Source organism: Rutidosis leptorrhynchoides, chromosome 4, assembly GCF_046630445.1.
Source record: "Rutidosis leptorrhynchoides isolate AG116_Rl617_1_P2 chromosome 4, CSIRO_AGI_Rlap_v1, whole genome shotgun sequence".
NCBI lineage: Eukaryota > Viridiplantae > Streptophyta > Magnoliopsida > Asterales > Asteraceae > Rutidosis > Rutidosis leptorrhynchoides.
In genome coordinates, this window is record NC_092336.1 from 48922617 (window position 1) to 48944626 (window position 22010).

A 22010-nucleotide genomic window follows, 5' to 3' on the forward strand; every position below is an offset into this window, starting at 1 on the left:
ATGGCTAAACAAACTGAGTTCGAGAGATTGAATCGCAAAATTCAAGAGTTGGAAGACATGCAACATCTCTTGCGTAATATAGAGATGAAGCTTGAAAATATTGAATTTTCAAGAAAGCCTCAACCGGATGACTTTGTTGATTCGGTTGATCAAGTTTTTAACATGGAGTACGTTTCCGAACTTTGTGTGGTTGAAGATACCGTCCCGATTTATGATACTGACGTCGAGGAAGAGGAAGACGAGTCACAAGAGGACGGGTTGAACATGCCAATCGGTCATGAGAGTGAAGATGAGCCAGTTGATGGTCTTTTTCGTGGGTTAGAAAACATTAATGACCACACGTTTAAGATTGAACTCCCGGTTGGTTATAATGTATTCGTCACTTTTAAGATTGCTAATTTATCATCATATGTCAATTATAGTGGTGATGGCAACGACTTAGACTCGAGGACGAGTCTTTTTGAAGAAGGGGAGAATGATGCAGTATTGGGGCAGATTGTTGTTGGGCCTGCATTTATTGCTAAGATTGGGCTCGCCAAGTATTTAAAGGGACAACTGAATCAAGCTAGTTGGTTACAGGATTATTTTGTTGGGCCGCATGGGGATCAAGTAGGAATAGGATAGTAGACATGTTGGAAACAAAAGAAGTCGGCTAGATCAGTTACAATTCAAGACTTCTAATTTAATTGGATTTTAATATTTATGTTTATCTAAAAAGTCAATTGGTTACTTTAAAGCTTATCCAAAAGTTAGGTTGTTATGATCTTGTTTAGCCGTATATGTAGCCACGTAGGTTGAGGTCTATAAAGACCTTGATTTTTAATTATGAAAATTAGTTTTTTGATTGATATTGTTTACGTGAATAAAAGCAGAGCCATCTTTGGTTTGTCTGTGATCTAGCAACTATATTGTTGGTGCGTAATATCCAACTATATTTTGCATTTGTATTGGTGAGTAATATCCAATACTAACTATCTTGTTCTATCTTTTCAAGTTTCGTTTAGCCACGATCGTCTTTATACGCTAGTGAGTATGTATGATGAGTTTACGTATCTAAAAAGGACATATTATGTCATTATTCTATTGTTAAAGCTACAAATACGTTATATACTTGTAGGCTATATACCCCAAAAATATCATTGTAGGCTATAAGTTTATTATTTATGTGTTATTATCGACATAAATAAAATTTTGACCTGATAATACTCACCAAAATCACAAACCCTAATTTCTCCTTAATTTCTTCATTAAATCAAGAACAAACCTTGCAATTGAATCACAAACCATAAATTCTTCCTAATTTGAATTTCTTCATATTCTTCGTTTATTAATCTCCTTACAAACACAAAAGAAAAATGTTTATAATAGGGGCATTAATTAATATCCTTACAAATCCATTAAAAAGAAATTAAATAGAAGAATAGCAGCAGCAGCAAGCAGCGTATGGGTTCGAGTTTTTGAGCTAGAAATGAAACGATTTCATCGATGTTTTTAGATGATAGATCGGACTGTGAGTGTTGTTCTTGATTATTGAGTTGTGATTTTGTTTCAAGTGTCTCCATTTTTAACAACTCAACATCTCAGTTTTTGGAGAAAAAAATTCAGGAGAAAAAAAGGGATTTTTCTTGATTATATCCTATAATTGTTAGCTTATTCTCTATTTGATAGCTTATGTTCGAACCTTCAATTCGTAACCTTCAATTTGCTTTTGATTTAAATTTAATTAATTTTAATTTCAGTGGGTTTTGATTAGAGTTCTAAATTTCTAATGGGGTAATTTGATAATGATTTCTTGAATGAAGATGAAATGAAGTTAAAAGATGAAAATACCCTCACAAAAATGCCACATAATTAGTTTAACCGGTTCAGCAGGTATCCGGTCACACTTTGTTTACATTAATACACGTTTAGAAAAAGTTTATGACCTACAATGATACTTTTAGGGGTATATAGCCTACATTAGAACATAAGTGAAAGTATATGACCTATTTATAGTTTTAACCCTTATTCTATATAAGTGGGTATATATGATGCGTTTAAGTGTTTAAAATGGGCATATATGATGTTACACTTAAGATCATTCTTGATTTCCCTAATTACTATTAGAGTCATCCCCAGAATTATGACCTAACAACTTAAATGATAATATGGGGTCTCATTTATTCCTACAATTCTGAGAGATTTTTAGAAGGGAACAAGTAACCATACGTTGGCATGCGGAAGTGCACGTACTGATCTCCATATGAGTTAGAGCTTCTAGTTTTGATTCCTGATGCATAATAAAAAAAAATGTGTCAATCCAATCCAATCTTATTCCTATCCCACTGAAAGGAAAATAAACTGTTAAATACAAATCTTTTTAGTTCCTACTAAGCACATACATATACAATACCCAATAATATAATAATATAATAAATAAAAAACAAATGGTTAAAATGAAACAGAAGGTAATCTAATACTGTCAATATATGCAACCTACCTTTTCCCTTCATTACTACTTTTTGACCAGGTAGGGTTCTTGGAGGAACCTGCATATGAAAAAGTATATAACCTTAGACAAGTGTAACGAGAATTTAATACAATTGTTATTGTTAATGTTAATTATTATTAAGTAATCTAAATAATGAGAACAGAACCTTAAGAAGAACGTCACCCGTCAATGTTGAGACTTGTATAGTCCCTCCAAACCTTAACTGCAAGTAGATATATACAAAATGTGACTCTATATATAGAGATAACGAAGTAGATATATAACTTGATATGGCTGGCTTTTGGACCTTGATTATAGTAAGTTACCTGAGTCTTACTCACAACTGCATCAACATGAATATCTGGTCCTTGTCGTCGAAAAACAGAGTGATCTCGCACCTGCAAATTTATCATCATTCATGATATACATAAATATATATAATCAGCATACACATGCAGATACATACATATGAAACTTCATATTACCTTGATGACAACATAAAGATCACCTGGCTGCTTACCATCTGGATCTGCCCCACCACTTCTAGAAATCTTTAATTCTTCATTTGTATCCACTCCTGAATCGGTCATATATGGTGTGTGATCATACATACTTACAGATAAAGAATATATAGTTATATACTAGCATAAGCTTAATTTACACAGCAGCATACAAAAATAGTTGTTCAAAAATAGAGACTTTAATATTCCCTTTATGGGTCACCTTGACTTTCTATCATGAGGGAATAGAACTGAATTTTTGAAACAAACTAGAAAAAAATACAGTAACTACAGTTATTCATCCAGTCCCCCATTAACTTATTATACAATCCACAACAAGTAATAACAAAGACAAGAAAGACAAATAATAATAATTATTAATTAATATTAGTAATGACCTGGCATTATATTTACTTTAACCGACTTTGATCCTCTCCCTACCTTCTGGCCATTGCATGTATTGCATGTGCGCTGTATGTAAACCAACACAGTAGTATAAGTCATGATTGTTCACCGGGCTACTTGAGAATTTATGTGGTCAAACAGCCAAAGATAAAGATAATAATCATAATAATAATATAATAATAATAATAATAATAATAAAACAATGATAATAAAAAAAAAATAATGTAAATGGAAGGGAAAAACTAACAAACAAATATTTGGGTAACACACATATACATTTATTCATTATCACATACCCCAAAGACAAATATACCAGTTCCATCACAAGATTGACAAGTCAACTCGGTCTGGAAGACTACTTTTCTGGTGCATCCCTGCACAGCTTCCATAAAGGAAATATCAACGGATACCTGCACATCATGAAAGAAAAACTAACGACCCAATCATACACAAAAACATCACCAAAAACTAATAAATAAATAAAAAAAACTAGACCTTAACGTCCTTGCCACCGGAATCACAACCAAGTTGCCCGCCAAAACCATAATTCTGATGATAAGACAGACAGATACCAAAAGTAACAGCATTATTATAATCCAACAACAATATAGTATATAGTATTATATACTATATTTATAAAAGACACTAAGACAGATAGATTGTACCTGGTCATATTCTGCTCGTTTCTTCTCATCTTTCAGAACCTGTAGGCAGCAATGAACGAAGGTAAAGTTTGAGAAAGTTGACAATAAATGATAAAAAAAAATAAGTTGGAAAGATGTGACATTTTAAAATGATATATCCTGAAATACTTCGTTTATCAACAAAATATCAAAATAAACTAAGCAAATATAACAGATGTTAAACAACAACAACAACAACACCACCACCGTACCTCATATGCCTTTGAAATTTCCTTAAACATTGTTTCAGCTGCTTCTGGGTCTTTTTTATTTACATCTGGATGCCACTTCTTTGCTAACTAGAATATTCAAATAGCAAAGAGTAACTAACAAACTACTTAATTAATAGAGATATATCACATCCAACCAAACGAACAATAATCTTTTGCAGTCACATTCAAAAACGATAAGGTTATGAGAAATGACTAACCCACCATGTAATAGGCTTTCTTGATTTCTGAAGCAGACACATTCTTATTGACTTTGAGTGTATCATAATAATCTTTTGCAGCCATGTATGCTGGTTAAGATAATAAAAAAAAGTTCGAAGATAAACCATGGCGACGAAAATTAATCAAAAGCTAACGTAAATGGTTCCCGTGTTATTAGCCTTATTGATATGATGGCTCCAGATAAAAATTTTTAAAGAGCTAGATATGCAGAAACACGCAACTATTATATTGCTAATGCTGTGATCTTACCACCAACTACACAATCAAGGTGTTAGTAAAGTGGTAATCAATGCAGCTAATTCATATGCACAAAAAGAAAAAAACTTGGTGTGCTTTTATGATGAAAAGGTCAAAGGTGAATCTTGGTTACATAATTACTTAGTTGCATTATTTAGTATAAATTGTAAAACTTGGTTGTATTCATGATACATTTGCCCACAAGAAGTTATGGAGCTTCAAATAATAAAGAAATTCACAATTAGACAGAGAAATTACTACATACAAGTGCCATGAATCGATCTAGTATTTCCAAAACACGCATTCACCTTTAGACAATTTGCCCGATATCTCGAATTAACTACTGCAACAAAAAAAACACATGACCTGCATCAGTAATAAACATAGCAACACAAGCTCCAAACATAATAAACATGACATAAAAAAACCATTATATATATATATAGGGGCAGGATCAATGGGTAAGTAACCAATCGGGGGAAGCAAAAAAAAAAAAAAAAAATTTCGTTTTTTTTGAAAAAAAAATTTTCCGGCATCAAGATCACACGAAAATATGAACATTTAGAAGAGACACCTCGTGATGAATGTTATTATTTAGGCGGGAAAACGATCGACAAAAATAACATTCAATATAATATTGTTCGAGAAGAATATGAACGTTTTTTTTTTATGTTTTGTGAAGTAAAATTTAGCCCGATTTAGAGTTTAGGGTTTAGGGTTTAGGGTTTAGGGTTTGGTGTTTTGGGTTTATTCCATAAACCCAAAACACCAAACCCTAAACCCTAAACCCTAAACTCTAAACTCTAAACTCTAAACTCTAAACCGTTCGTGTTAAAAACTCAATCTAAATCCTAAATCTAAACCCTAAACCCTAAATTTCTAAACCCTAATATCTAAACCATATAAACCCTAATATCTAAACCCTAATATCTAAACCCCAATAGCTAAAACCTCAAAATACGCTCGAAAAACACGATAATTGTTATATATTACTTCTTCGAGCGTTTTCCCGCCAAAATAAAAACATTTATCAAAAAGTGTCTCTACTAAATGTTCATATTTTCATCTCATCTATAATGTTCGTGAACAAAGTTTTTTTAAAAAACGAAAAAAAAAAAAAGTTTTTGCTTCCCTCAGCTTCCCCCGAATGGTTACTTCCCTCTTGATCCTACCACTATATATATATATATATATATATATATATATATATATATATATATATATATATATATATATATATATGCACAATGTTTACATTGAGAGTTAGGAATGATGTAGTAATAAGTATGAATGGATGTACCAAACTTTCTATAACCTCCTTTAACCAGCGATTCATACAACTGCAACGTAATTATTACATATTACATATTACATTACATTTACATATATAATTATAAGACAATAACTAAAAAGTACATAAATACACAAATACAAAATATAATAATAGTACAACTGAGAAACGGAATGCATACGGTGGAATCGTTGGAGAAGGTTCGTCGAGAAATCCATGACAGGAGTTTAATGCCGTTATAACCAACCATTTGTATTTGTATTTGTATTTGTATTTGTATTTGTATTTGTAATCAGTATTAAATTAGTGGTAAAACAAAACTGAAATTTTAGGTATCGATGAGTGTTAAAAAGGGGATTTTCAGTAAACCCTAAAAACCCTGACATTGTGGATTTGGAAGGAAATCAAAATCAAACACGCTTTCCTTACTTTTTTTATCACGAGGAAAAGGAATGAATCGGAAGTAGAGTGGAAGATATTTTCCTTCCAAATAAACTTGACTGATTTGGGGGGAAGGTGTATTGACGTCCAATTTTTTTTTTTTTTTTTTTTTTTTTTTTTTTTTTTTTGTTACCAACATAAAATATAAACTTGGGTTGTACACATTTAAAAAAAAAAAAAAAAAAAAAAAAAAAAAAAAAAAAACAATTAAAAATAGTAAATTTTTTTTTTTTTTTTTGAAAAAAACGATAACATTGATAACTGATCCGAAGATCAACGAGTACAGACGGTACAATGAGCCAAAAACGAACCGCACCAATCTAAACTCCCTATACTAAAAGAGTAAATATAATTATTAGTAGGGTCTTCATTAAATGGTTCAAACCGAAAAATCGAACAATCGAATTGATATTGGATGAAACGGGTTTGACTAGTTTATATTTGGTCCGGACTTTTGGTGACACCCAAATTAAAAAGTGGTTTTTGTATCGGTTTTTGATTTTAAAAATATAAATACGATTTTAAACTGAAAAGCTGAATTAATATAGTAACTATGTTTTATTATATATATATATATATATATATATATATATATATATATATATATATATATATATATACATAAAATATGTGATAAGTATTGATCATAAATATAAATTTAGGGAATGTCTAAGGCTCATTAATACTTAGAGCGCTCCCAACAAAGACATAACTTCCTCCATGACTAACCAATAATTCAGTGCCACATCAGCACCTCCTTCTCACCTCCTTTTCCAGGACTAAACCTGGACTAAACTTGAACTAATCACTGCCAACCATGACACTCCTCCTTCCATTTTTTTATTATTTTTTTATTTTTTATATTATCAAATAATTATTAATATTTATAAAATACATTTTAAATAACAAACATAAAACTACCATTTCATTAAAAATAAAAAAAAATTACAATAATTAAAAATTAAACATTACGACAATTAAAAACAAAAACAAAAATTACAATCCTTAAATTAATAATTTAAAAAATTACAATAATTAAAAAACTACTCGTCGTCGTTTTCTTCATATTCTTCTTCATCTTCTTCATCCTCGTCATCTGGAATGTGTGAAGGTCCAGCGTCATCTTGATTGTTTGGGTTTTGTGTCGGGTCATATCGTATGCGATAATTTGGTGGAAGATTGTGTATGTGATCGACAAGCATACGTTGTAGTAGTCGATGAAGGCCCACATCTCTAAGTTCCGCGTCCATTGCATATGCATATCAACCCTTTCTTGGAATGAGCCCGATCTTCGTCGAACGGAACGATAATTGTCCTCGAGTCCACAAAATGCACGGCCGTTGTCCTCGGTTATCATATTATTTAATATCACACATGTTAACAAAATTCTTCTAATTTTGCTAATATAATACGATCGTGCCGGACGTTGAACAATTTGCCATCGGCCTTGTAGAATTCCAAATGCTCGTTCAATATCTTTTCTTGCCGATTGGTGATACCTTGTGAATTTTTTTTGTTTCGGGTCTATCAGATTTCTAAACGCCTTAACTAATGTAGACCATTCCGGGTAAATTCCATCAACCATATAATAACCCTTAGAAAATGTATACCCGTTAACCGTATACGTACATGGTGGTGCTTCACCGGCTAATAACTCGCTAAACAAATCGGATTGATTAAGTACGTTGATATCATTGTTTGAACCAGCCGTACCAAAAAAAACGTGCCAAATCCATCCATCGTACGATGCTACCGCTTCAAGCATAATAGACGGGTAACCATGGTCACCTCGTGTATAATGACCCTTCCAAAGGGCCGGACAATTTCTCCATCTCCAATGCATACAATCAATACTTCCTAACATCCCCGAAAAACCATGTATTTGAGCATGTTTTGTGGTCAAACGTTGCACATCTTGTGCAGTTGGTTTTCTCAAATATTCGGGCCCGAACAAGTGGTAAACACATTTGCAAAAATTGTTTAAATAATCATATGAGGTTTGCTCACCCATATGCAAATACTCATCAAAAACATCGGCCGAAGAGGCATAAGCTAGTTGACGTATGGCGGATGTTACTTTTTGAACAATATTAAAACCAAGTAATCCCGTAGCATCACGTCTTTGAGTAAAATAAGTAAAATATGGTGGAACTGGAGTCTGAGAAAAGTTTAATATACCTTGACATATACGAAGAAATAGAGGTTTGCTCATTCGATAACGATTACGGAAATAATCGTCTGGATATGTGGGATTGTCGGAAAAATAATCATTCCATAGTAACTGTGCACGCTGTAGTGACCCGAACTTTTCCATGTATATATATATATTAAATGAAATTGTTATTTACATGATTAAGTGTTTCCAACATGTTAAGCAATCAAACTTGTTAAGACTTGATTAATTGAAATATGTTTCATATAGACAATTGACCACCCAAGTTGACCGGTGATTCACGAACGTTAAAACTTGTGAAAACTATATGATGACATATATATGGATATATATATAGTTAACATGATACTATGATAAGTAAACATATCATTAAGTATATTAACAATGAACTACATATGTAAAAACAAGACTACTAACTTAATGATTTTTAAACGAGACATATATGTAACGATTATCGTTGTAATGACATTTAATGTATATATATCATATTAAGAGATATTCATACATGATAATATCATGATAATATAATAATTTAAAATCTCATTTGATATTATAAACATTGGGTTAACAACATTTAACAAGATCGTTAACCTAAAGGTTTCAAAACAACACTTACATGTAACGACTAACAATGACTTAACGACTCAGTTAAAATGTATATACATGTAGTGTTTTAATATGTATTTATACACTTTTGAAAGACTTCAATACACTTATCAAAATACTTCTACTTAACAAAAATGCTTACAATTACATCCTCGTTCAGTTTCATCAACAATTCTACTCGTATGCACCCGTATTCGTACTCGTACAATACACAGCTTTTAGATGTATGTACTATTGGTATATATGAAATGTCCCGTTCTTATTGATTAAAAACGTTCCATATTAATTGATTTCGTTGCGAGGTTTTGACCTCTATATGAGACGTTTTTCAAAGACTGCATTCATTTTAAAACAAACCATAACCTTTATTTCATCAATAAAGGTTTAAAAAGCTTTACGTAGATTATCAAATAATGATAATCTAAAATATCCTGTTTACACACGACCATTACATAATGGTTTACAATACAAATATGTTACAACAAAATAAGTTTCTTGAATGCAGTTTTTACACAATATCATACAAGCATGGACTCCAAATCTCGTCCTTATTTAAGTATGCGACAGCGGAAGCTCTTAATAATCACCTGAGAATAAACATGCTTAAAACGTCAACAAAAATGTTGGTGAGTTATAGGTTTAACCTATATGTATCAAATCGTAATAATAGACCACAAGATTTCATATTTCAATACACATCCCATACATAGAGATAAAAATCATTCATATGGTGAACACCTGGTAACCGACATTAACAAGATGCATATATATAAGAATATCCCCATCATTCCGGGACACCCTTCGGATATGATATAAATTTCGAAGTACTAAAGCATCCGGTACTTTGGATGGGGTTTGTTAGGCCCAATAGATCTATCTTTAGGATTCGCGTCAATTAGGGTGTCTGTTCCCTAATTCTTAGATTACCAGACTTAATAAAAAGGGGCATATTCGATTTCGATAATTCAACCATAGAATGTAGTTTCACGTACTTGTGTCTATTTTGTAAATCATTTATAAAACCTGCATGTATTCTCATCCCAAAAATATTAGATTTTAAAAGTGGGACTATAACTCACTTTCACAGATTTTTACTTCGTCGGGAAGTAAGACTTGGCCACTGGTTGATTCACGAACCTATAACAATATATACATATATATCAAAGTATGTTCAAAATATATTTACAACACTTTTAATATATTTTGATGTTTTAAGTTTATTAAGTCAGCTGTCCTCGTTAGTAACCTACAACTAGTTGTCCACAGTTAGATGTACAGAAATAAATCGATAAATATTATCTTGAATCAATCCACGACCCAGTGTATACGTATCTCAGTATTGATCACAACTCAAACTATATATATTTTGGAATCAACCTCAACCCTGTATAGCTAACTCCAACATTCACATATAGAGTGTCTATGGTTGTTCCGAAATATATATAGATGTGTCGACATGATAGGTCGAAACATTGTATACGTGTCTATGGTATCTCAAGATTACATAATATACAATACAAGTTGATTAAGTTATGGTTGGAATAGATTTGTTACCAATTTTCACGTAGCTAAAATGAGAAAAATTAACCAATCTTGTTTTACCCATAACTTCTTCATTTTAAATCCGTTTTGAGTGAATCAAATTGCTATGGTTTCATATTGAACTCTATTTTATGAATCTAAACAGAAAAAGTATAGGTTTATAGTCGGAAAAATAAGTTACAAGTCGTTTTTGTAAAAGTAGTCATTTCAGTCGAAAGAACGACGTCTAGATGACCATTTTAGAAAACATACTTCCACTTTGAGTTTAACCATAATTTTTGGATATAGTTTTATGTTCATAATAAAACTCATTTTCTCAGAATAACAACTTTTAAATCAAAGCTTATCATAGTTTTTAATTAACTAACCCAAAACAGCCCGCGGTGTTACTACGACGGCGTAAATCCGGTTTTACGGTATTTTTCGTGTTTCCAGGTTTTAAATCATTAAGTTAGCATATCATATAGATATAGAACATGTGTTTAGTTGATTTTAAAAGTCAAGTTAGAAGGATTAACTTTTGTTTGCGAACAAGTTTAGAATTAACTAAACTATGTTCTAGTGATTACAAGTTTAAACCTTCGAATAAGATAGCTTTATATGTATGAATCGAATGATGTTATGAACATCATTACTACCTTAAGTTCCTTGGATGAACCTACTGGAAAAGAGAAAAATGGATCTAGCTTCAACGGATCCTTGGATGGCTCGAAGTTCTTGAAGCAGAATCATGACACGAAAACAAGTTCAAGTAAGATCATCACTTGAAATAAGATTGTTATAGTTATAGAAATTGAACCAAAGTTTGAATATGATTATTACCTTGTATTAGAATGATAACCTACTGTAAGAAACAAAGATTTCTTGAGGTTGGATGATCACCTTACAAGATTGGAAGTGAGCTAGCAAACTTGAAAGTATTCTTGATTTTATGTAACTAGAACTTGTAGAATATATGAAGAACACTTAGAACTTGAAGATAGAACTTGAGAGAGATCAATTAGATGAATAAAATTGAAGAATGAAAGTGTTTGTAGGTGTTTTTGGTCGTTGGTGTATGGATTAGATATAAAGGATATGTAATTTTGTTTTCATGTAAATAAGTCATGAATGATTACTCATATTTTTGTAATTTTATGAGATATTTCATGCTAGTTGCCAAATGATGGTTCCCACATATGTTAGGTGACTCACATGGGCTGCTAAGAGCTGATCATTGGAGTGTATATACCAATAGTACATACATCTAAAAGCTGTGTATTGTACGAGTACGAATACGGGTGCATACGAGTAGAATTGTTGATGAAACTGAACGAGGATGTAATTGTAAGCATTTTTGTTAAGTAGAAGTATTTTGATAAGTGTATTGAAGTCTTTCAAAAGTGTATAAATACATATTAAAACACTACATGTATATACATTTTAACTGAGTCGTTAAGTCATCGTTAGTCGTTACATGTAAGTGTTGTTTTTAAACCTTTAGGTAACGATCTTGTTAAATGTTGTTAACCCAATGTTTATAATATCAAATGAGATTTTAAATTATTATATTATCATGATATTATCATGTATGAATATCTCTTAATATGATATATATACATTAAATGTCTTTACAACGATAATCGTTACATATATGTCTCGTTTAAAAATCATTAAGTTAGTAGTCTTGTTTTTACATATGTAGTTCATTGTTAATATACTTAATGATATGTTTACTTATCATAGTATCATGTTAACTATATATATATCCATATATATGTCATCATATAGTTTTTACAAGTTTTAACGTTCGTGAATCACCGGTCAACTTGGGTGGTCAATTGTCTATATGAAACATATTTCAATTAGTCAAGTCTTAACAAGTTTGATTGCTTAACATGTTGGAAACATTTAATCATGTAAATATCAATCTCAATTAATATATATAAACATGGAAAAGTTCGGGTCACTACAGTACCTACCCGTTAAATAAATTTCGTCCCGAAATTTTAAGCTGTTGAAGGTGTTGACGAATCTTCTGGAAATAGATGTGGGTATTTCTTCTTCATCTGATCTTCACGCTCCCAGGTGAACTCGGGTCCTCTACGAGCATTCCATCGAACCTTAACAATTGGTATCTTGTTTTGCTTAAGTCTTTTAACCTCACGATCCATTATTTCGACGGGTTCTTCGATGAATTGAAGTTTTTCGTTGATTTGGATTTCATCTAACGGAATAGTGAGATCTTCTTTAGCAAAACATTTCTTCAAATTCGAGACGTGGAAAGTGTTATGTACAGCCGCGAGTTGTTGAGGTAACTCAAGTCGGTAAGCTACTGGTCCGACACGATCAATAATCTTGAATGGTCCAATATACCTTGGATTTAATTTCCCTCGTTTACCAAATCGAACAACGCCTTTCCAAGGTGCAACTTTAAGCATGACCATCTCTCCAATTTCAAATTCTATATCTTTTCTTTTAATGTCAGCGTAGCTCTTTTGTCGACTTTGGGCGGTTTTCAACCGTTGTTGAATTTGGATGATCTTCTCGGTAGTTTCTTGTATAATCTCCGGACCCGTAATCTGTCTATCCCCCACTTCACTCCAACAAATCGGAGACCTGCACTTTCTACCATAAAGTGCTTCAAACGGCGCCATCTCAATGCTTGAATGGTAGCTGTTGTTGTAGGAAAATTCTGCTAACGGTAGATGTCGATCCCAACTGTTTCCGAAATCAATAACACATGCTCGTAGCATGTCTTCAAGCGTTTGTATCGTCCTTTCGCTCTGCCCATCAGTTTGTGGATGATAGGCAGTACTCATGTCTAGACGAGTTCCTAATGCTTGCTGTAATGTCTGCCAGAATCTTGAAATAAATCTGCCATCCCTATCAGAGATAATAGAGATTGGTATTCTATGTCTGGAGACGACTTCCTTCAAATACAGTCGTGCTAACTTCTCCATCTTGTCATCTTCTCTTATTGGTAGGAAGTGTGCTGATTTGGTGAGACGATCAACTATTACCCAAATAGTATCAAAACCACTTGCAGTCCTTGGCAATTTAGTGATGAAATCCATGGTAATGTTTTCCCATTTCCATTCCGGGATTTCGGGTTGTTGAAGTAGACCTGATGGTTTTTGATGCTCAGCTTTGACCTTAGAACACGTCAAACATTCTCCTACGTATTTAGCAACATCGGCTTTCATACCCGGCCACCAAAAATGTTTCTTGAGATCCTTGTATATCTTCCCCGTTCCAGGATGTATTGAGTATCTGGTTTTATGAGCTTCTCTAAGTACCATTTCTCTCATATATCCAAATTTTGGTACCCAAATCCTTTCAGCCCTATACCGGGTTCCGTCTTCCCGAATATTAAGATGCTTCTCCGATCCTTTGGGTATTTCATCCTTTAAATTTCCCTCTTTTAAAACTCCTTGTTGCGCCTCCTTTATTTGAGTAGTAAGGTTATTATGAATCATTATATTCATAGATTTTACTCGAATGGGTTCTCTGTCCTTCCTGCTCAAGGCATCGGCTACCACATTTGCCTTCCCCGGGTGGTAACGAATCTCAAAGTCGTAATCATTCAATAATTCAATCCACCTACGCTGCCTCATATTCAGTTGTTTCTGATTAAATATGTGTTGAAGACTTTTGTGGTCGGTATATATAATACTTTTGACCCCATATAAGTAGTGCCTCCAAGTCTTTAATGCAAAAACAACCGCGCCTAATTCCAAATCATGCGTCGTATAATTTTGCTCGTGAATCTTCAATTGTCTAGATGCATAAGCAATCACCTTCGTTCGTTGCATTAATACACAACCGAGACCTTGCTTTGATGCGTCACAATAAATCACAAAATCATCATTCCCTTCAGGCAATGACAATATAGGTGCCGTAGTTAGCTTTTTCTTCAATAACTGAAACGCTTTCTCTTGTTCATCCTTCCATTCAAATTTCTTCCCTTTATGCGTTAATGCAGTCAAGGGTTTTGCTATTCTGGAAAAGTCTTGGATGAACCTTCTGTAGTAACCAGCTAGTCCTAAAAACTGGCGTATGTGTTTCGGAGTTTTCGGGGTTTCCCACTTTTCAACAGTTTCTATCTTTGCCGGATCCACCTTAATACCTTCTTTGTTCACTATGTGACCGAGGAATTGAACTTCTTCCAACCAAAATGCACACTTTGAAAACTTAGCGTACAATTCTTCCTTCCTCAATACTTCTAACACCTTTCTCAAATGTTCACCGTTTCAATCCGATCGGTCCTTCGGTTCCATCAAATTCCAAAGGTTTGCAGGCAGTGAATTCTTTGTAGGTGCATCCTACACGATTTCCTGTACTGCTGGATCCAAGGTTATTGTTGGTATGTAGCGCAGCCTGTACTGCGGCTATGTTTGAAGCTAGAAAAGTACGGAATTCCTCTTCATTCATATTCACGGTGTGTCGAGTAGTCGGTGCCATTTCCTTCAAAATAGTTAAATGGAACAAGTTAATCATACAGAATATTAAGAGTAGTTAATAGTATTTCGTAGCATAATATGAACTCATTTATAAAAGCTTTTTCTTCATATTAGCGTTTTATAAGTTTAAATTCGGGTAGTACCTACCCGTTAAGTTCATACTTAGTAGCTAATATACAATTCAACTACTACAATTCTATATGAAAAACTGATTATAATAATATTTCGCGTTCAAACTTTTATACAATATTTTACAAACTTACAATACCGCTTATTTTACATAAAGCATGAAATATAGCACACAATAACTTTGATACAAGATAGTTGTGAAGATAATTCTAGCTAGTACACAAGTCGTTCAGCAAAGGCAATAAAGACACGTAATTCATACGTCCAGAAACAAGTCATGCATTCTGGTTTTACTAGGACTACTTCCCATCCTTGGTCTTGTGCAACATAACCGTTATGGCCATTGATAAGACAGCGTGTTGTAACGTCGTCAAAGGGACGAGGGTTACGTAATGTCCAACAGTCCCGTAACAATCTAAAAACCTCATTTCTTACCCCAATTACCGACTCCGTCACTTGTGGGAACGTTTTGTTTAATAGCTGTAGCCCGATGTTCTTTTTCTCACTTTGGTGAGAAGCGAACATTACTAACCCATAAGCATAGCATGCTTCTTTATGTTGCATGTTAGCTGCTTTTTCTAAATCATGAAGTCCAATATTCGGATACATTGAGTCAAAATAATTTCTTAACCCGTTGCGTAAAATAGCATTTGGGTTCCCCGCAATATATGCGTCAAAGTAAACACATCGTAACTTATGGGTTTCCCAATGTGATATCCCCCATCTTTCAAATGAAAGTCTCTTATAAACCAAGACATTCTTGGAACGTTCTTTGAATGTCTTACAAACTGATCTCGCCTTAAATAGTTGTGCCGAAGAATTCTGACCGACTTTAGACAAGATTTCATCAATCATGTCTCCGGGTAGGTCTCTTAAAATATTGGGTTGTCTATCCATTTTGCGTTTTTATACTGTAAAATAGACAAGAGTTAGATTCATAAAAAAAAATACTTATTAATACAAGCAATTTTTACATATATCATAAAGCATAAGCACACTATATTACATATATTACACCACATGAATACAACTATCTTATTCCGACTCGCTTGTTTCTTCTTCTTCTTCGGTTTTGGTTCGTTTTGCCAAGTTTCTAGGGATATATGATTTTCCCCTAATACGAGCCGTCGTTATCCACATTGGTTTAGAAAAACCTGGTGGTTTAGAGGTTCCCGGGTCATTGTTACAACTTAAGGACTTCGGGGGTTGACGATACATATAAAGTTCATCGGGGTTGGAATTAGATTTCTCTATTTTTATGCCCTTTCCCTTATTATTTTCTTTTGCCTTTTTAAATTCAGTTGGGGTAATTTCTATAACATCATCGGAATTCTCGTCGGAATCCGATTCATCGGAGAATTGGTAATCCTCCCAATATTTTGCTTCCTTGGCGGAAACACCATTGACCATAATTAACCTTGGTCGGTTGGTTGAGGATTTTCTTTTACTTAACCGTTTTATTATTTCCCCCACCGGTTCTACTTCTTCATCCAGTTCCGATTCTTCTTCCGGTTCCGATTCTTCTTCCGGTTCCGACTCTTCTTCCGGTTCCTCTTCGGGAACTTGTGAATCAGTCCACGAATCATTCCAATTTACATTTGACTCTTCATTATTATTAGGTGAGTCAATGGGACTTGTTCTAGAGGTAGACATCTATCACATAATATCAAATGCGTTAAGAGATTAATATATCACATAATATTCACATGTTAAAAATATATAGTTTCCAACAAAATTTGTTAAGCAATCATTTTTCAAGTAAACACGGTCGAAGTCCAGACTTACTAATGCATCCTAACAAACTCGATAAGACACACTAATGCAAAATTCTGGTTCTCTAAGACCAACGCTCGGATACCAACTGAAATGTCCCGTTCTTATTGATTAAAAACGTTCCATATTAATTGATTTCGTTGCGAGGTTTTGACCTCTATATGAGACGTTTTTCAAAGACTGCATTCATTTTAAAACAAACCATAACCTTTATTTCATCAATAAAGGTTTAAAAAGCTTTACGTAGATTATCAAATAATGATAATCTAAAATATCCTGTTTACACACGACCATTACATAATGGTTTACAATACAAATATGTTACAACAAAATAAGTTTCTTGAATGCAGTTTTTACACAATATCATACAAGCATGGACTCCAAATCTCGTCCTTATTTAAGTATGCGACAGCGGAAGCTCTTAATAATCACCTGAGAATAAACATGCTTAAAACGTCAACAAAAATGTTGGTGAGTTATAGGTTTAACCTATATGTATCAAATCGTAATAATAGACCACAAGATTTCATATTTCAATACACATCCCATACATAGAGATAAAAATCATTCATATGGTGAACACCTGGTAATCGACATTAACAAGATGCATATATATAAGAATATCCCCATCATTCCGGGACACCCTTCGGATATGATATAAATTTCGAAGTACTAAAGCATCCGGTACTTTGGATGGGGTTTGTTAGGTCCAATAGATCTATCTTTAGGATTCGCGTCAATTAGGGTGTCTGTTCCCTAATTCTTAGATTACCAGACTTAATAAAAAGGGGCATATTCGATTTCGATAATTCAACCATAGAATGTAGTTTCACGTACTTGTGTCTATTTTGTAAATCATTTATAAAACCTGCATGTATTCTCATCCCAAAAATATTAGATTTTAAAAGTGGGACTATAACTCACTTTCACAGATTTTTACTTCGTCGGGAAGTAAGACTTGGCCACTGGTTGATTCACGAACCTATAACAATATATACATATATATCAAAGTATGTTCAAAATATATTTACAACACTTTTAATATATTTTGATGTTTTAAGTTTATTAAGTCAGCTGTCCTCGTTAGTAACCTACAACTAGTTGTCCACAGTTAGATGTACAGAAATAAATCGATAAATATTATCTTGAATCAATCCACGACCCAGTGTATACGTATCTCAGTATTGATCACAACTCAAACTATATATATTTTGGAATCAACCTCAACCCTGTATAGCTAACTCCAACATTCACATATAGAGTGTCTATGGTTGTTCCGAAATATATATAGATGTGTCGACATGATAGGTCGAAACATTGTATACGTGTCTATGGTATCTCAAGATTACATAATATACAATACAAGTTGATTAAGTTATGGTTGGAATAGATTTGTTACCAATTTTCACGTAGCTAAAATGAGAAAAATTAACCAATCTTGTTTTACCCATAACTTCTTCATTTTAAATCCGTTTTGAGTGAATCAAATTGCTATGGTTTCATATTGAACTCTATTTTATGAATCTAAACAGAAAAAGTATAGGTTTATAGTCGGAAAAATAAGTTACAAGTCATTTTTGTAAAAGTAGTCATTTCAGTCGAAAGAACGACGTCTAGATGACCATTTTAGAAAACATACTTCCACTTTGAGTTTAACCATAATTTTTGGATATAGTTTCATGTTCATAATAAAACTCATTTTCTCAGAATAACAACTTTTAAATCAAAGCTTATCATAGTTTTTAATTAACTAACCCAAAACAGCCCGCGGTGTTACTACGACGGCGTAAATCCGGTTTTACGGTGTTTTTCGTGTTTCCAGGTTTTAAATCATTAAGTTAGCATATCATATAGATATAGAACATGTGTTTAGTTGATTTTAAAAGTCAAGTTAGAAGGATTAACTTTTGTTTGCGAACAAGTTTAGAATTAACTAAACTATGTTCTAGTGATTACAAGTTTAAACCTTCGAATAAGATAGCTTTATATGTATGAATCGAATGATGTTATGAACATCAATACTACCTTAAGTTCCTTGGATAAACCTACTGGAAAATAGAAAAATGGATCTAGCTTCAACGGATCCTTGGATGGCTCGAAGTTCTTGAAGCAGAATCATGACACGAAAACAAGTTCAAGTAAGATCATCACTTGAAATAAGATTGTTATAGTTATAGAAATTGAACCAAAGTTTGAATATGATTATTACCTTGTGTTAGAATGATAACCTACTATAAGAAAAAAAGATTTCTTGAGGTTGAATGATCACCTTACAAGATTGGAAGTGAGCTAGCAAACTTGAAAGTATTCTTGATTTTATGTAACTAGAACTTGTAGAATATATGAAGAACACTTAGAACTTGAAGATAGAACTTGAGAGAGATCAATTAGATGAAGAAAATTGAAGAATGAAAGTGTTTGTAGGTGTTTTTGGTCGTTGGTGTATGGATTAGATATAAAAGATATGTAATTTTGTTTTCATGTAAATAAGTCATGAATGATTACTCATATTTTTGTAATTTTATGAGATATTTCATGCTAGTTGCCAAATGATGGTTCCCACATGTGTTAGGTGACTCACATGGGCTGCTAAGAGCTGATCATTGGAGTGTATATACCAATAGTACATACATCTAAAAGCTGTGTATTGTACGAGTACGAATACGGGTGCATACGAGTAGAATTGTTGATGAAACTGAACGAGGATGTAATTGTAAGCATTTTTGTTAAGTAGAAGTATTTTGATAAGTGTATTGAAGTCTTTCAAAAGTGTATAAATACATATTAAAACACTACATGTATATACATTTTAACTGAGTCGTTAAGTCATCGTTAGTCGTTACATGTAAGTGTTGTTTTTAAACCTTTAGGTTAACGATCTTGTTAAATATTGTTAACCCAATGTTTATAATATCAAATGAGATTTTAAATTATTATATTATCATGATATTATCATGTATGAATATCTCTTAATATGATATATATACATTAAATGTCTTTACAACGATAATCGTTACATATATGTCTCGTTTAAAAATCATTAAGTTAGTAGTCTTGTTTTTACATATGTAGTTCATTGTTAATATACTTAATGATATGTTTACTTATCATAGTATCATGTTAACTATATATATATCCATATATATGTCATCATATAGTTTTTACAAGTTTTAACGTTCGTGAATCACCGGTCAACTTGGGTGGTCAATTGTCTATATGAAACATATTTCAATTAGTCAAGTCTTAACAAGTTTGATTGCTTAACATGTTGGAAACATTTAATCATGTAAATATCAATCTCAATTAATATATATAAACATGGAAAAGTTCGGGTCACTACAATATACACTCCAATGATCAGCTCTTAGCAGCCCATGTGAGTCACCTAACACATGTGGGAACCATCATTTGGCAACTAGCATGAAATATCTCATAAAATTACAAAAATATGAGTAATCATTCATGACTTATTTACATGAAAACAAAATTACATATCCTTTATATCTAATCCATACACCAACGACCAAAAACACCTACAAACACTTTCATTCTTCAATTTTCTTCATCTAATTGATCTCTCTCAAGTTCTATCTTCAAGTTCTAAGTGTTCTTCATATATTCTACAAGTTCTAGTTACATAAAATCAAGAATACTTTCAAGTTTGCTAGCTCACTTCCAATCTTGTAAGGTGATCATCCAACCTCAAGAAATCTTTGTTTCTTACAGTAGGTTATCATTCTAATACAAGGTAATAATCATATTCAAACTTTGGTTCAATTTCTATAACTATAACAATCTTATTTCAAGTGATGATCTTACTTGAACTTGTTTTCGTGTCATGATTCTGCTTCAAGAACTTCGAGCCATCCAAGGATCCGTTGAAGCTAGATCCATTTTTCTCTTTTCCAGTAGGTTTATCCAAGGAACTTAAGGTAGTAATGATGTTCATAACATCATTCGATTCATACATATAAAGCTATCTTATTCGAAGGTTTAAACTTGTAATCACTAGAACATAGTTTAGTTAATTCTAAACTTGTTCGCAAACAAAAGTTAATCCTTCTAACTTGACTTTTAAAATCAACTAAACACATGTTCTATATCTATATGATATGCTAACTTAATGATTTAAAACCTGGAAACACGAAAAACACCGTAAAACCGGATTTACGCCGTCGTAGTAACACCGCGGGCTGTTTTGGGTTAGTTAATTAAAAACTATGATAAACTTTGATTTAAAAGTTGTTATTCTGAGAAAATGATTTTTATTATGAACATGAAACTATATCCAAAAATTATGGTTAAACTCAAAGTAAAAGTATGTTTTCTAAAATGGTCATCTAGACGTCGTTCTTTCGACTGAAATGACTACCTTTACAAAAATGACTTGTAACTTATTTTTCCGACTATAAACCTATACTTTTTCTGTTTAGATTCATAAAATATAGTTCAATATGAAACCATAGCAATTTGATTCACTCAAAACGGATTTAAAATGAAGAAGTTATGGGTAAAACAAGATTGGATAATTTTTCTCATTTTAGCTACGTGAAAATTGGTAACAAATCTATTCCAACCATAACTTAATCAACTTGTATTGTATATTATGTAATCTTGAGATACCATAGACACGTATACAATGTTTCGACCTATCATGTCGACACATCTATATATATTTCGGAACAACCATAGACACTCTATATGTGAATGTTGGAGTTAGCTATACAGGGTTGAGGTTGATTCCAAAATATATATAGTTTGAGTTGTGATCAATACTGAGATACGTATACACTGGGTCGTGGATTGATTCAAGATAATATTTATCGATTTATTTCTGTACATCTAACTGTGGACAACTAGTTGTAG

At 32.6% G+C, this 22010-nt stretch overlaps 1 protein-coding gene across 6 annotated transcripts in view; it reads right to left on the reverse strand.

Moving 5' to 3' along the window:
- The window catches only part of LOC139839491 (chaperone protein dnaJ GFA2, mitochondrial-like), a 98493-nt gene extending 92013 nt beyond the window's left edge, over positions 1 to 6480 (reverse strand). For 2 of the 6 annotated variants that reach the window (XR_011756969.1, XM_071829568.1), the window contains exons 1-14: positions 6220 to 6480; positions 6003 to 6087; positions 5013 to 5090; positions 4493 to 4578; positions 4271 to 4357; positions 4041 to 4079; positions 3871 to 3924; positions 3672 to 3785; positions 3369 to 3441; positions 2956 to 3047; positions 2797 to 2868; positions 2637 to 2693; positions 2480 to 2528; positions 2209 to 2269 (exon numbers count right to left, since the gene is read on the reverse strand). Coding sequence is in view for 5 of the 6 variants with exons in the window: in XM_071829568.1 (XP_071685669.1) it covers positions 2209 to 2269; positions 2480 to 2528; positions 2637 to 2693; positions 2797 to 2868; positions 2956 to 3047; positions 3369 to 3441; positions 3672 to 3785; positions 3871 to 3924; positions 4041 to 4079; positions 4271 to 4357; positions 4493 to 4578; positions 5013 to 5090; positions 6003 to 6087; positions 6220 to 6288 (1016 nt within the window). In the remaining variant the exon portion in view is untranslated. The remainder of the gene's footprint in view (positions 1 to 2208; positions 2270 to 2479; positions 2529 to 2636; positions 2694 to 2796; positions 2869 to 2955; positions 3048 to 3368; positions 3442 to 3671; positions 3786 to 3870; positions 3925 to 4040; positions 4080 to 4270; positions 4358 to 4492; positions 4579 to 5012; positions 5091 to 6002; positions 6088 to 6219) is intronic. The other 4 variants (XM_071829566.1, XM_071829565.1, XM_071829564.1 and 1 more) reach the window with 4 other exon arrangements.
- Positions 6481 to 22010: the final 15530 nt, after the last annotated feature.